Source organism: Bombus vosnesenskii, unplaced genomic scaffold, assembly GCF_011952255.1.
Source record: "Bombus vosnesenskii isolate JDL3184/JDL3185 unplaced genomic scaffold, Bvos_JDL3184-5_v1.1 scf7180000013370, whole genome shotgun sequence".
In the NCBI taxonomy this organism is placed as follows: domain Eukaryota; kingdom Metazoa; phylum Arthropoda; class Insecta; order Hymenoptera; family Apidae; genus Bombus; species Bombus vosnesenskii.
In genome coordinates, this window is record NW_022883003.1 from 325,164 (window position 1) to 340,009 (window position 14,846).

At 44.2% G+C, this 14,846-nt stretch overlaps 1 protein-coding gene across 1 annotated transcript in view; it reads right to left on the minus strand.

The window, feature by feature from the left end:
• Positions 1-14,846, minus strand: part of LOC117237376 (single Ig IL-1-related receptor-like) — a 131,188-nt gene that overhangs the window by 3,781 nt on the left and 112,561 nt on the right. The window contains exons 4-5 of the mRNA XM_033501274.1: positions 9,627-9,760; positions 8,468-8,632 (exon numbers count right to left, since the gene is read on the minus strand). Coding sequence (XP_033357165.1) covers positions 8,468-8,632; positions 9,627-9,760 — 299 coding nt within the window. The remainder of the gene's footprint in view (positions 1-8,467; positions 8,633-9,626; positions 9,761-14,846) is intronic.

Consider the following 14,846-nt stretch of genomic DNA (forward strand, 5'->3'; position numbering starts at 1 on the left):
TAACAATACCAAAAATGTACTACATAATATGGAATTCCTTCTGTAAGAAAGTAATAAATCGATAAATATAAAAATATTCTATTATTACGTATTTTCTAAAGGCCAGTCATTTTAACTGGTTTTGATAGAAATAGCTATCATGTTAATTATCGGCAGTTCTAGGGTTAAAGTCGCTGGAACGTGGAATAAGTGGAACGTGGAATAAATGGAACGTGGAATAAGTGGAACCTGTGGAATCGTGGCAAGGATGGTTGAAAGAGGAGAAGAGAGCAGCGGAGATAACAACGTTTCTTTCAACGAATAGATTACTATCTTCTATTTCTATTATTTCTAAACGATTCGTTCCTAGACGTTTAACACGTTGAATGCCCAGGGGGTCACCGGTGACTGGCATTCAACTTGGCCGTGGCGCCGTGAGAGTCACTGATGACTGGCGCATCGACATTAGTAGAAATACATAATTTGAACAAATGTCAATAGTTATAAATTTTGTATTATTACCATCGTTACTACAATGGTGTGACGAAATTAATGCAGTATAAAGCATACAAAAATAGCTTTAGTTATACATGAAATATAGATCCATTGAGTTGGCAACTAAGTGATTGCGCCTAATATTATTTGCGCCTCCTCCAATGGCTATCGAACATGGGGAAAACCCGCTTTTTCCGTGTTTTACCTTAATGAGCAATAACCCTAAGGAACGTTTCGAACGTTTGAAATTTTATTTATTTATTATTTCGTTGAAATTAATTTTATGAATCTCTTGTAAGTAATATTTCAAGATTACATGTATCGTATAATAAAAAATTCATCGTGGCTGCGCGGCCAAACCTTGTAAAACTGGCGTGGCATTCAACGTGTTAATTATATTTCAATTCTGACCAATCGTCACTTTAGAACAATTAAAACCATTATCCTCCACTTCGATCAACCACTCTTTGAAATTAATTTATAAAAGAGATTAAATTAAAGATATTTTCAACAGATGTATCGATATAAAAAGATACAAAATACAAATATAGAATTAGTTCTATCGATGAAAACGATAGAGCTGGAAAAGATAAATAAGCGAAATTGTTTTCGAGGATCTTGCGCGATAAGATACTCGCTTCCTGTTTATTCGTTTTCAAAACGGGATCTTGTCGCGGCACTTGTTTTTGGCGGACTTTCCGGAACGACGCGACGTCGTGAATTCCGTCGTAGGCATCGCCAGTGCCAACGAGTGAAAGCGACCGATCGTTCGTGCAACTATTCCTCGTCGTTGCTTGGACGCGTCGAGTCGGTCACGGGGTCATCTAGAACGCGGCCGACGTTATCTTTGCGCGCGATCTTCGATCGTTCTCGCGTGCATTCCCGAGAAACATCGATCGACGAACGATGGACGATACGGACGATCGCGCAACATCAGCTTCTGCGAGACAATAACCGACCGGGTCGAACGACCTTAAACTAAACTAACGATTTCCAACCTCTCTCATGGCAGACTTAAGTAAAGCAATTTTATATAAGATCCCAGCTTTTTGCAGCTATAAAACTCTCGAATGTCTCGTAACGATGCTATTTCGTTCCCTAATCAACCGTTTATTACACAGTTGTTTTATACGCGTGTTGGCGTTCGAATCGATCAAGCGTTTCGAATGTTTTTTAATCGTTTTAGGTCGACGCAGCGCGATCGCACCGTCCGCGTACTGTGGTGAACTGTGTCGTGATGTTTGGTCACGATCGTCAATTCGCAATGCGCTCGGTTCCGAATGTAGCTCGTCGCGAGTCATATCAGTTTCCTCTCGTAATGACTTTTTTTTCAAATAGTCGTAAACCACCTGCATACACGAAAAAAGAGCAGCGCGATCGCGTCGATCGGTATTCCTCGCAAACAAATGAACGAAGCGCTATCGCGCCGTATGGCACAATCCCAATCGGATTCTTAAAAACGCCTGCCACTAAAACACGGTTAAGCGACTCAATTAAGGGGGGGGGGGAGGTTAATTCGTACAAAAATAAGGCATATTTTTGTGAATTATTTGTGACGACACAGTTAAAATCTCTTTATTAAAACCAATAGTACATTAAAGTATGACATTCGAAGAATATTGTATAAAATTTTCACGGAGAAATATTAAAAAATACGGCAATGGCAGTAATAATTATGATGTGTCTCGGAAAATTGCGGTGCCCCTGATAACTTGGTGCTGGATCATCTGAAATCAAAAAATCAAAGTTCATTGGTTAGGTAACAGTCTTCCACAGGTAACGCTGGGAGGGTTTTTCGAAATTTCAATTTTTCACTTTTTTGGAACACTTTGAAGGGATAAATTAGCCGACTTTGCGAAAATTTGCGGCTAATATCCTCTTCAAAGTGTTCCAAAAAAGTGAAAAATTGAAATTTCGAAAAACCCTCCCAGCGTTACCTGTGGAAGACTGTTGCCTAACGAATGAACTTTAATTTTTTGATTTCAGATGATCCAGCACCAAGTTATCAGGGGCACCGCAATTTTCCGAGACACATCATAATTATTACTGCCATTGCCGTATTTTTTAATATTTCTCCGTGAAAATTTTATACAATATTCTTCGAATGTCATACTTTAATGTACTATTGGTTTTAATAAAGAGATTTTAACTGTGTCGTCACAAATAATTCACAAAAATATGCCTTATTTTTGTACGAATTAACCTCCCCCCCCCCCAAACACTAACCTTACCAGACCGATTCGATGTTCGATTGATCGGTTTGAAAATTTAATTTAAAATTGTACGTACATTCTTGTTTCTTCCGTTCGTCTAACTTTATGTAAATTCTTCTATTATCTGATTAATCAAATTCTCAATTCTTTTGTGCTTCTTTGTTGCCGAGGAAAATTTATCGCCTAAATTATCGCCTATTTACCGCGACCACTGTCGTTTGACCGGTCGACGAATTTACATCTTTTTCCAAAGTTCTCTATCTGGGACCTTAGCTCGGAACTCGAGTAAGATCTAACCAGCTATAGTTGCATACATGTAAATGCGATATGTGCTTGGCTGCGTCGCAAGCACTTGAATAATCTGAGTGCATGTCGCGTAACGTAGAAACACAACGGAGTCTTATCGGAGACTCTGAAGAAACACTTTTCAAGAATACACTGCCTCTATAATGAGTTCTAAATGTAGTATCATTGAGAGAGTGACGGAGTACGGATCCGAAGCCTACGAGAAATCGAATGCGACAAGGAGCGAACAAATCTCGTAATATTCAGTGCATTGGCTTTGTATTTTGTTTTATCTCTGAACATGTCCACACGTTTAGTGAGAAAGTTGGCGAAAAACACGCAAAATGAGAATGATCTGTTCGTCTATCATCTCTCGTTTATATTACATATAAAAATGAGAGTATATGATCAATTATTTTATTGTTACTTAAAAGTTATGTCGTGCGTTATTTGCTACGATAAATTGACAGTTTCTTTCGAGGAAACAACGTCTATTTCGTAGAATATAAGATAAGGTACAGGTGAAGCTTTAAGCGGTACGGTCAGCGTTAATTTACAAATACTTGCAAAATAACATTAGATCGTCCGAAAAGTTTCTTTCGTTTCATAAGGAAATAATCAATGCACAACATTTTCCGTTTTATATCGTTTTATCGAATTACGTATGATCCATTTTGTTCTATCAAAATAAAGATCACAACGTTCGACAAATGTCCTACTGGACAAATTGTAAAATGTAAATAAATAAATAATAAAAAAAAAACGTTCGACAGATTAGGTTTCATGTTTGTATAAAGATGCGTTGTTGTAAAAGACGTGTCTGTAAAAGAACACACTTTTCGGACAAACTAATAATTATATAATTATTCTCATAAACATCGTTGTACAGTGGATGCAACGAAGCTTGAGATTTACCAGTGTTTGATCATTGAACGATAAAGATCTATCTTTGAAGCTATTCGATGGAGTGTTATGCTTTTCGAATGAGAATATGGGACACATGGAAGTTTCTATTAGGAAGCCGGTCTCGTATTCATATAAATCTGATAGTTCGACTGATGAGTGTAAAGTGGAAGTTGTTCTCAATGAGGTAAACGATTATGAAGAAAATTACGATACGCAATGCTTGTTTTGTACGGGCTTTTACTCTCCGCATGTATCTTGTAAGTGCATGATGCACGATGGATTAAACGTATAAATAAAGCGTTATCGTTTCGTTAGCGAAAAAGAAAAGGAAAAAAGAAAAAAAACAAACATACGGATTAGCAACCCATTTTTTAAATCTGTCTGTTTTTATCATTTGTATTTTTATTTTACTACAAAGAAATTGAATATATTTGTTCATTGCATTTTTCCGTACGTTTCGAAAGAACACATATTTTATCTTCAAAACGTGCAGTAATTTTTAATAAACGCGTTATTTCCTTTAACGTCGAGAGTTACGACGTTAAAGGGAAACGAGTCTCGTGCCAGGCATCGTCATCTCAAACGAATTACAAAATTTTTGCTACGCATCAAAAAATATTTAATTGAATAATTAAAGGGAAAGTAGTCGGTGCCCTCGATTAAATAGTCAGGTATCGTACGTTTTCAAAATTCTTGACTGCGAAGCGACTGAAAATCGTGGAGCTGGATAAATCCGGGCGCCGTTGCCCTCTTTATCGGTCTACCGATTTTTCAGCGTTTCCCTCGTCAGGGAGACAAGCTATAGAAAGATGGAGGGGGCGGAGCAAAAAAAAAAAAATACCGTTCGCCAACCTATTTGCGCTTCGTTCCGGACTCTTACCCTTTGTGGTTCGCTGGAAACGAACCAATTTCTCGCAAAGAGATTCGAAAATCAAACGCGAAACAAAGAGAAGAACGTGGAGAAGGAGCAGGGAAATCGTATCGATCGGCTTGGTGGTTGTTTGTTCGTTCGATCGGGCCAGCGAGAAAGTCTCGGTTTTCGCGTCGAGGCAACTTCGATTAACGCGCGTTGCTCGCCCCAACGAGCACGTTAACGCCTGCGGATATTCGCAGATTTCCTCTGGAAATCATTGTTTCCAGAGCGACTTACTTTCGTTGGACAGTGGGATCGCTGCTCGTCTGGCACGCGTTCGCGATCTTTTCAGTCGGCTAACAAAGAGAAAACGTTCTCCGCAAAACGGTTAATGGACGACGTCGCGGTGCACTGCTTCCGAGAAGCACCGTAATCGCGGCAATTTTCCAGCTTCCGTATTAGGGTAGGGGCCACTCGATCGGCGGCAGCCTTATCGATCAGATCTCGTCCGGACGAGACGGCATCTCCTTCCGTAACAGGCTTCGCCGTACACGTGTAACTCGTCACAGCCTGAGGCTCGCGCGGCCGCGATTTATCGCCCATGTCTCGGCCGATCTTTCCGATTTTTCCTTCCTTTTCGTTGTACCTTGAGCGATAGACCTGTGCCGACCGCTCGGCAACATTCGCGATATTTTGCAAGCATTTAGCCGAACGACGATGGCGAACAACCGCGAACAACGACATCGTCTACCCACGCACAGCTCCAACGCGGAAGACGCTTGAGTGCACGTTCCAGGACGATCGGCGATCGGACGATACTTATGTACTTGTATATAGGATGTCCCTAAAATGGTTGTACAACAGGCCGGGTAGCGATTCTGCATGCAACGATAAGTCGAGAAAAGAGAAAATAACATTCTTTCACTCAAGACTTTGCTTCAGAAAAAAATGATGCGCGCTGATCGCAAGTTTCCAACTACGAAACTTCTGTTTCTGCTCGCGTTTGTGTTACGTATTAAATGCCAAGAGTGTTTCAAGGATAATAGCGTCGAAGACTTAAAAGCAAACGTTGCTTCGGCTTTCCAAGACTTGCAAAATACGTATAATTGGCTACATGTGCGCGATAATTTAGTTGGAAGAGTGCAGCTGTGTGTGCAACAGTACTTGTTACGTTAATCGAAGGATTCTTGAAAAGTATACTAGTCTCATCCTTATTCACGAAACAATTCAAATTAGATACAGAATTAAAAAAAGTAGTAGTACGTACAAATCGATATCACGGAAATAAGATAACAGCAATAACAGGCAGCTTCGTAGCTGGGTAATACACGGTTACCTGTCGAATTCTCAAACCTTTTTTTTTAAAAACAGAACCTTAAATGAAAATACGTGTAGTATCGGGTAAAAGGGCCTAAGAAACATCGAGTTAACCATCGACAATGTCGCCAGAGCCGAGGCGCTGTCGGGTCTATTAATGTGTCCTCGGTCTTTTCAAGTGCCTAGTTTCGTTAGAAAAGACCTACCTGACCCTGGCTACGAGCGTCTGCGGAACACGTGTGCGGTGGGCCTGGCAAAGAACAGAAGAGATGCTACAACGGCCAGAAAGTTAGTTGAGAAGCGCAGTGTGAGTCGAGAGGTCACAGAGTGTGAATCGACTTACGACGATATTGTAGTCGGTCCTCTTGTTATTGAGTATCGCTTATTAAACTACACTAAACTCTAAATATAACATCATTACTTGTCCTTACTCTAAGAATCCATACGTTACTACGAGTATGATGTTGCTGAAATTGCGATCTCTCGAGCCAAGGAAAATCGCGGTAAATTCGTTTTTCCTTTCAAAAAGTGCTAATACCATTATTCATTGCCCCCACTCCTACACTTGTTAAATCTCTATGCCTCCACGAGGTCGTTAGTTTCGCACGAACCTTCCCTCCACTTTGCTATCTATCATCATCGGTTAGTTCTAGCATCGTGAATCGTATACGGAATACCGCGAACTCATACTACACTTGTTTCCATCTTTTTAGTACTAGTATCTGTGTCTTCAGAAATTCGGTTCGAAGAATTTTACTACATACGTTATTCTTTTCTTCTCGACTTATTGCTGCGCGAAGAGTCACCATCCTACGTATTAGAACCGAACCGATCGTAATCGATCGGTGGTCAATCAATTGGAAACGAGGCGATCACCCTGCCAGACTTATCGGGGAGACCGATGTCGTTTCGACGTTACTGTCGACCATATTACAGAGTATATTTCATGCGTTGTAATATTGTAATACGCAAATAAAGCACCGTTTTGTTAAGCAGTCCGATTTTACCGTGCACACCCGTTGTACACCGCGAGGGATAAGACTGCCAATGCGAACAACCTACTACCATTGCAGCATTCGTTTTATTCTATCGGATCGTTCTGTCAAAAATCTGAAGAAAAAAGAACCAGCGACCAACCGAGGAAACGGATAACGAAACGCGGATCGTTCGTCGCGATAAGAGAAACAAGGTTCGCGGCAAGGTTGCGCCGCTTATCGAGAGAAGGTTCGAAGGGTGGGAGCAACTCCGACAGAAGGAGCTTGAAACGAGGCGAGAAACGTTTAACAGCGAGCCTTCCAACGTAAAAGGTACTCTCTCCTTCCCCCCGATTTCTCTCTTTCTCTCTCGTACAGCGTATTCCAGCTATCGGAACGAACAGAGTCGTTACGCTCGATTCGAATCGCGCGCAAAATAAAAGGTGGAAAATAGAGGAGAAGAAATAAAGGAGGAAATCGTTAACGCGGCTCGCGGGCCATTCCCAGCGTGGATTAAACGAAGATTAAGTAACCCGGTGGCACGACTATCGCGCGGATGGGGTCGCCATCGCGAAACGCTCGGGATATTAGGGTGATTCAAAGGGGGAACGTGAAGTTCCTCCGGGAGTATCGAACGGCGGTGGCGGCGGCAGCGACCGTGGCTACGCCGCTATTCCAAGGATGCGTAAAACTTGCACGAAATGGGAATTCGATATGTTAATTTCGGCCCGATATAGGCTACCTCCCTCCGAATACTTTGCCGGAACAAAGCCGATCGCGAAAATACACTCAACTGGCTAACGATCGATGAAATCTACCGCAGCGAAGTGCCGGACGTTGAACGGAACTGTTTCGCGAGAACGAAATAAAAGCAACGTACACGCGTACTGCGAGAATCTTCGCGAAAAGCAAACGATTAAACTCTCTACGATCGAATATCGTCACGGTGGCAGCATTTAGGATTTATTTTTAAAGTAGGACGGCGGGCTAAATATTTATTTATTGGAATTTGCTTCGGCCAGTATCGACTAGACACTTAGCGAGTGTCAGCGGAAAAATATATCGGTCATAAACGCGAGTTATTTGGACGGTACGAGTTACCAACGAAACGGTACCGTGGCAAAAACGACGCTTACTTAACGCTTGCGGCGCTCGCTTCTTCGTTCGTTCCTTAACGAACGGATTAACGTCACCTGCATCGCTCGGAGTAAGAAAACGATCGTTGAAAAACCAAGGACGATAAGAAGATTGGATGCAAGTCGCTCTCATTGGCCCTCTCGTAAGAGTCAGAGCAGGGCGAAGGAGGGAATGAGGAAAGGGCGGAATTTGATGACTAGTGCTCGGCGAAGCGAGGACGCACCGCTATTGCGTATCGTCGGAAGGAATGGTGGGAGATTAAGAATCGTAGGTAACCGAGAGAAGAAACTCGGCTGTACGATAATTACCGTTCTCCTCGAGAGGGGCGAATTTGTCCCGGCAGAGCAGCACCAAAGGCAGCCAACAGCGCGCGTAAAACGCGCCGACCGAGATCAGCAGAACCAGCACCAGCACGCCTACCAGAAACGACCTTCTCCAGGATCCGTTTTGTACTTCCAACGCGAACTGTGGCTCTGCAAAAGCAAACGTCCGCTTTATTTTCTTCGTCGTAGAAAGGCTATGGCTAGAGATGGCGAGCAAAGTGGCTAACAGTGATTCATCACGGTGATCGTTGAATCACGATCACGGGCGGTCGTGATCTAATTTCATTCACGACCGTGATCGTGATTCTTTTTATCTCGAGCGAATTTGCTCGCCGTGATCGTAATTCTTCATCTTGATTCAATTATTTCTTGCAAGGCACTTGAACGCAGCTTAAAACGCATACAAATATTTGCATACGTCGTAAATTACAAATTTCCTTGCGTTCTCTTTACACAACGGAAATTTACGTTGTTAGATATTGCAAATAGGAAATAATTCGATTTTCTTTTCTTTACCTCATATCAGGATTTTAACGAACAAAACTACTAATTTCTGGGTACTAATTTCAGAACAGTGCGTCTACCAGCAGTGAAAATCTTCCGAACGAATGATTCACCGAATGTAAGATTTTACGTTCTGAATCTATCATCTCGTGCAATGATATCTATCAAATTGTATCACGATCGGCCACCGGTGTCACTCGGAATGATATTTGAAAGAAAGAAACGCAGCGAGGCGGAGAAAAGGAAAAAGATTTCTTCCGCCGTGTGATGCTCGAGCATAAACGATTCGCTGCACCGCGATTCCACGTCCGACGTCCACGAACGTACGAATTTCGGTTAATTGGCTGGAATTAATTGAGTCACTCTGTCGACTGTTAACGAGCGACGAATTAAATCGGGAACGATTGAAATCGCTGCGAGACGTCGTCTAAACTGTTGAAAGCGCGGATCGGATTGTTAATTAGCAGCGGTTAAAAGGATACGTAGATGACCGCCTCCCCTTTCTCTTTTCTTCCTTTTTTTCTCCGAGTATATCCGCGGACTCGTCTTCCCCATGCGATGCAATGAAATCCGCGCGAGGAAACAATCACGAGAGAAGGTTTTTCCCGCCGGTCGCGACACGGTTCAAAGGTCCCATTACCTTGCCGATAAACGTGAGCGGGTAACGTGATCTCCTCGTCCACGCCGTTGCTAACTTCGCACTTGTACTCCCCGTAATCTTCCAGAGTTATGTCCTCGATTTCCAGGTAAGAGCCGATGATCTGATTGTTCTCCCTGAAACAATAGTCGTTGATTAGCAAAGTAGGGGAGTAAGTAGAAACCTGGTCCACATTTATTTTCATTACCCGCCCATTTACTTTACTTCTCGATTTTATACATAGAGGCAGGAGCGGACGGGGGTTTTTAGTTTTTAAAAACTAAACGGGAAATTACACGACCCGCCCTCCAACTTTAATTTGTCGATTCGATTATTCTACGCCGACCGGCCACAATTTCTCAAATCCCTACTGACCCACCGGTAATTTTCCCAAACTCTCAAACAAACTGTCCCGACGGCCAATCCCGCCCCTGCACACAGGTAAATGTTTGCAATTTCGTGCGAATCACTCGAGAAAAGAATGCTTTTCGCGCGTGCGCTCTCTGCTACGGTACTCTCGCACTGGAGGAGAAAATTTCGACAGAATGTTCGTGTCGAGTACGTAAGCGCGTTCGAGACCTGTTAACGAGTAGCTTGTGAGCGTAAACAGACCACTCAGATTGAAGGAATATCGGTTAGGCCAGAGAAACGCGTGAGAGTCATTTAAATTTTTGAAGAAAATTCGGAACAATAAGGGACAGGAAGAAAAGATTTGCGGCGGATCGGTATCAACAGGACGCCGACAGGTCGAGGCATCAACGCGGCGCACCACCTCCCGGGCGATCCGTGGGTACCAACCGCCAACACCAGAGGGCTACGACGATAACGAGTCTGTCTATCTCGCAAGCGGTCGAATATACGGGCGAATGATACAAATACCGCATCTAGCGAGACTCCCTTTACGTCTAAGGCAGGGACTACCGGGCATAGCAAGTTTTCAGGACAGAAAAAAATAAAAAAAAATTCATAAAAAAGCTCCGCTCCCCAGCGGCTTAAACCCAAAAATTGTATTATACACGAAAAATGTAAAGCGCCGACACATAATACAGCATGGCTACGTCGTACCGCCGCGTATCGGTACCTTTGCCTAACGTATCATTACAAAAATTCACCGTTTATTGTGAATATGTATCTAAAACTGTATTCTTGGGCTAAATAAACAAATTTCCACGCCACGGACTACCGGGCATAGCCTTACTGACGAGTCCACCGGTAGTCCCGGGACGAAACGCAAACTCTCTTTTCATCTAGCTTCACTTACACCTCCTACAGATTGTTGAGAATTGTGGATCTTAATCGCTGAATAAATGTAAAGGAACACTTGGATTAAACTCAGAATTGATATCAAGATAGTTTCAGATTTATTTGATATGTGATTTACAAGATATTCGTCGATACACATTTGCGCGCGTCACAGCTCTCTATTTGTCTCGCCATCTTCTTTTCCACACTACCAAAGGAACAGTTGCATTCCTCTGTTTAACGAGACGCTGTGCACGCACATACTGCCACATACACTCATACTCATGTATGTGTGTCACTACTACGCGGCTAATCCACTGTAGCACACAAAATTACACATATCTCAATAAAGATAAAAGAGGGAAAGAAGAGATGAAATAGCGAGGCTTCCGAATCGCGCAACACCGCGATCTTCGGGAACCGTGATCGATCCGCGGCGATGGGTCTACTCGTAGAGCGGCTTTGCCAGGAAAACGACGAAGACTGGAGAATCGTTCGGAATAACACGCGCGTAGACAACGGGTCGTAAAGATCCGTGTTCCGAAGAAGGAAACGAAACGCGCATCGTTCGAGAAGCTGCGGCCATAAATGCGCCAGGTGGACGCCATATCGCGTACTTTCCGGAAAATATCGCCCCGTCCCACTTTGACCTCGCTCGCGTGAACCGAACGATCGGTCGCGCCATGTTTTCCTTTCCTCTTTTCCCTGAAAGTTACTCCGCGACGAGTCGCGTGCTTTCATTGCTTACGAATCCGTCTGCGCGTCGCGGAACCTATGTAACTACGTCTGCTGTGTTTTTAAGGGAAAAAGAAGCTGAGCTCGTCCGACGCGATGACTCGTCGTGTTGCACATCTGCGCGCCACGACCGGCTGCAGCGTGCCGATTCCTTCGCTTGTAATTTCGTTTTATCCGCGCCGATCGACAGCCGGTCTACGGCCGCGCGAATGGAATCGATCGGACGACCTCGAGGCTGCGACCACGACGAACCTTTTGTTCTCGGAATTTTTCGAGCGGCCGCGAAGCGCGAGAACGCAGAGAGCCCGCGATCATTGATCGACGAGCGAGCAGCCATAAATCAGTCGGATCGAGGGGACACGTTCGACCGGCAGAAGTTCTTTCGTCGAGGTTATTAAGCTTATAGAGCCGTCGTCAGCTGTCCATCGACGTCAGTCGCTGCGACCTCGCTATCGCGCGAACGTGTCGTGTCTCTTCTCTCACCGGGAGAAGCGGTCTTTTTTCTCGGAAGCGTGTTCGTCGCGACACGACGCGGCTTCCACGACTCCTATCTTCTTTATCGCCGGTGCATTCAACGCGAGATCATGCTACTTTGCGACGTGCCTCCGACTCGAGAACTCGAATTTTCCTCGGTTCTCGGATATAACACCGCGATATCTTCGCGTGTCTGCGAAAATTTGGTTTAATCGGTTCCGGTATCCCGTCAAACGTCCGTAACGAACGTTTTATCAGGATAAAAAATAACGATGATAGGACGACGTTGCGTTTTAAGCTCACGTAAAAACTCGCAAACGCGATTCCGCTGAAAAGTGGTGATTCGTTTGCTGTCGATGCGAAGCGAATCCGCCACGCGCGTCGCGTCGCGTTCCCCTAGTGAAAATTCAATCCACCGGCGATACTTTTTTCGAACCGCGTCCCCTCGAATCGTTTTGCCGCGGCAAAACGAATTCCGGGGCAAATTCGCCGCGCGACCGAGCTTTTCCACTCTTTCCGACTTTTTCCATTCTCCGGCAGGTGTTGGCAGTCGTGGCCGCGGATCGCAGGAATATTTTATTCTGGTCGGTCGGTTTTAATCGCATCGGGAAAAATGGAGGGGGTAATGCGAAGCGACGATGGAAGATTTTTCGGACCGTGAGACCGGCACACGACCACGGCTCGGCGTTTATTGTCGGGAAAGTTGCAGGATGCGGCTACGCGCAACGCGTATTTTAAATTGAACAACTTCCCCGATGTTTGCATCGGCTGGCATCGGTTCGGCTTCCCATCAGGCCCTTCCGTTGACGATTCAATCCGGCAACTTTTAATTAAAAGTTGCACGGTAAAATTCGAAACAATCGGGAAACGCCATTCATTACGGAACGCTCCGTTGCGAATTACAAAAGCAAATTTCGACTCGACTCGACTCGATTTGCCGTTGCTCGCTCCTCGTCCTTCCCGTCACCGCTCGTTTCCCATCGATTCCACGTCCACCGATCGACGCATCCTGATGGGATCTGAAACGTTTTAAATCGCTTGGAATCCGCATCGCGCATACACACGCGGCGACAAATTCGAATCACTTCGAACATGATTCGAAGCTTCAAACTTTTGACACTACGTTTCGATTCTTCGGGGTCACGAATTTCTTGACAGTCTCGATAGGTTTTGAAAGCTCCGCGAGTATTCAATAATCTAGCCGTATAATATTAACGTCTAGGTAATATTTCAAGATTGCTTTAATTATTTCTGCTCAAACAGTATAACTAATACAACTAATATAAAATACCAAAGAAAGTGCGAAAAGTGCGAGTTTTCGTAAATACATTTATCTCGAGGCGATGGAGACTTTTAAAGTTCTCGGGAATTATCGAGACTTTCAAGAGCTTTAAGCTTCGAATCATGTCCGCAGCGATACGAATTGTTTGCCGTATATACAAATTCGAAGCGACTCGAAGCGTTTCGGATCCCATCGCTATCGTAGCTTCTTTCACCGGGGAAACTTCGCACGCTCGTTGATCACGTTGTGCGCTGTAATCGCGCGAGTTCGCAACTCACAACGCGCGCTCAATCCGTGTACGTTGATCTTCCGGGTCGAGTCGCCGAAACTGGCGTTGTTTAATAAATTTTCGCTAAGCTGGCAAATATTGTTGTTTGCCAAATATCCAGCGGAACGGAAACCATGCTACGAGCTTCGAGAGTCGAGAGTCATCCCCCGCTTTGGGGAAACACGGTTTCCTAGTCGACCACGCGAGGCGATGATGCGCGGAGAATCCTCGAACCGACCAAATTATGCGCTCGGAATTAATTGCTGGCGAATCACGTTCACGAACCCTATCCATCCTGTAATTAAATTAGCATGCCGGAACGCGGCGCGCGTCCGATGATCGGCCAACGCATCGCGTACACCGGTCCACGTCGCCAACCTTTTCCTTTTGTTTTTTCTCCGAGTTCTCCACAGGTGTCTCGGAGTCGTTCGAGAAAACGGCCAGAGGCGAGTCGTCGATGCCGCGGCGCGATTTCTCGTCCATCGATCTTTTTTTTTTCATTAACGTCATGGATTTTAACGTACCGACGGATTTCGGACCTTTCGATTCGGCTTGCTATTCAGACTTCTGCCAAATACCTTCTAAATGTCTTCCAAATACCATAATTCGGATTTATTCCAGCGCCGGCAATCTATCCATTGGTTAACTATCTTTGATTTTCATCGATCTTTTCTCCAAATCGTTTCTTACGTTCAAGACCTGGCCTGGTCTGTGGGCCCGAAGATGGGAGAAGGCAGATAGCTTCATCGCGTTTCTTACGCATCATACCGTGCCCTTTATACTTTTTTTTTCATTCGTGACCTCTGGTATAAATATACATAGAGCAACGTAGAGTGTAGAGTATTTAGCATACGTAGATCTATGTACGTGCTAATACCACACGGCTGTAAATCGTGTTCTAATTCTTTATTTAACGTTATCGTACCAAATGTTTCTCACTTGTAAGATCGATAAATTGAATTAAATTAAATTAAATTAAACCTAAAATTAGCCGAGGCTTTATGGCCGTTGTAGTAACATCTCCGGGATCAACCGCGAGGACAAAGATCAATAGGTCAGATCTAACGGCAGTTCAGAGAACAGGCTGTGAAGGTTCGGAGTATCTCGTCGATTGAAATAGTTTAAATCGACTTAACGGCTCGGAATTTATAGAGTGTTCGGAGAAACGCGCGTTACGCGATCTCGTGTACGCGAATGGGCTTTAATCTCGTAAAAGGTGACG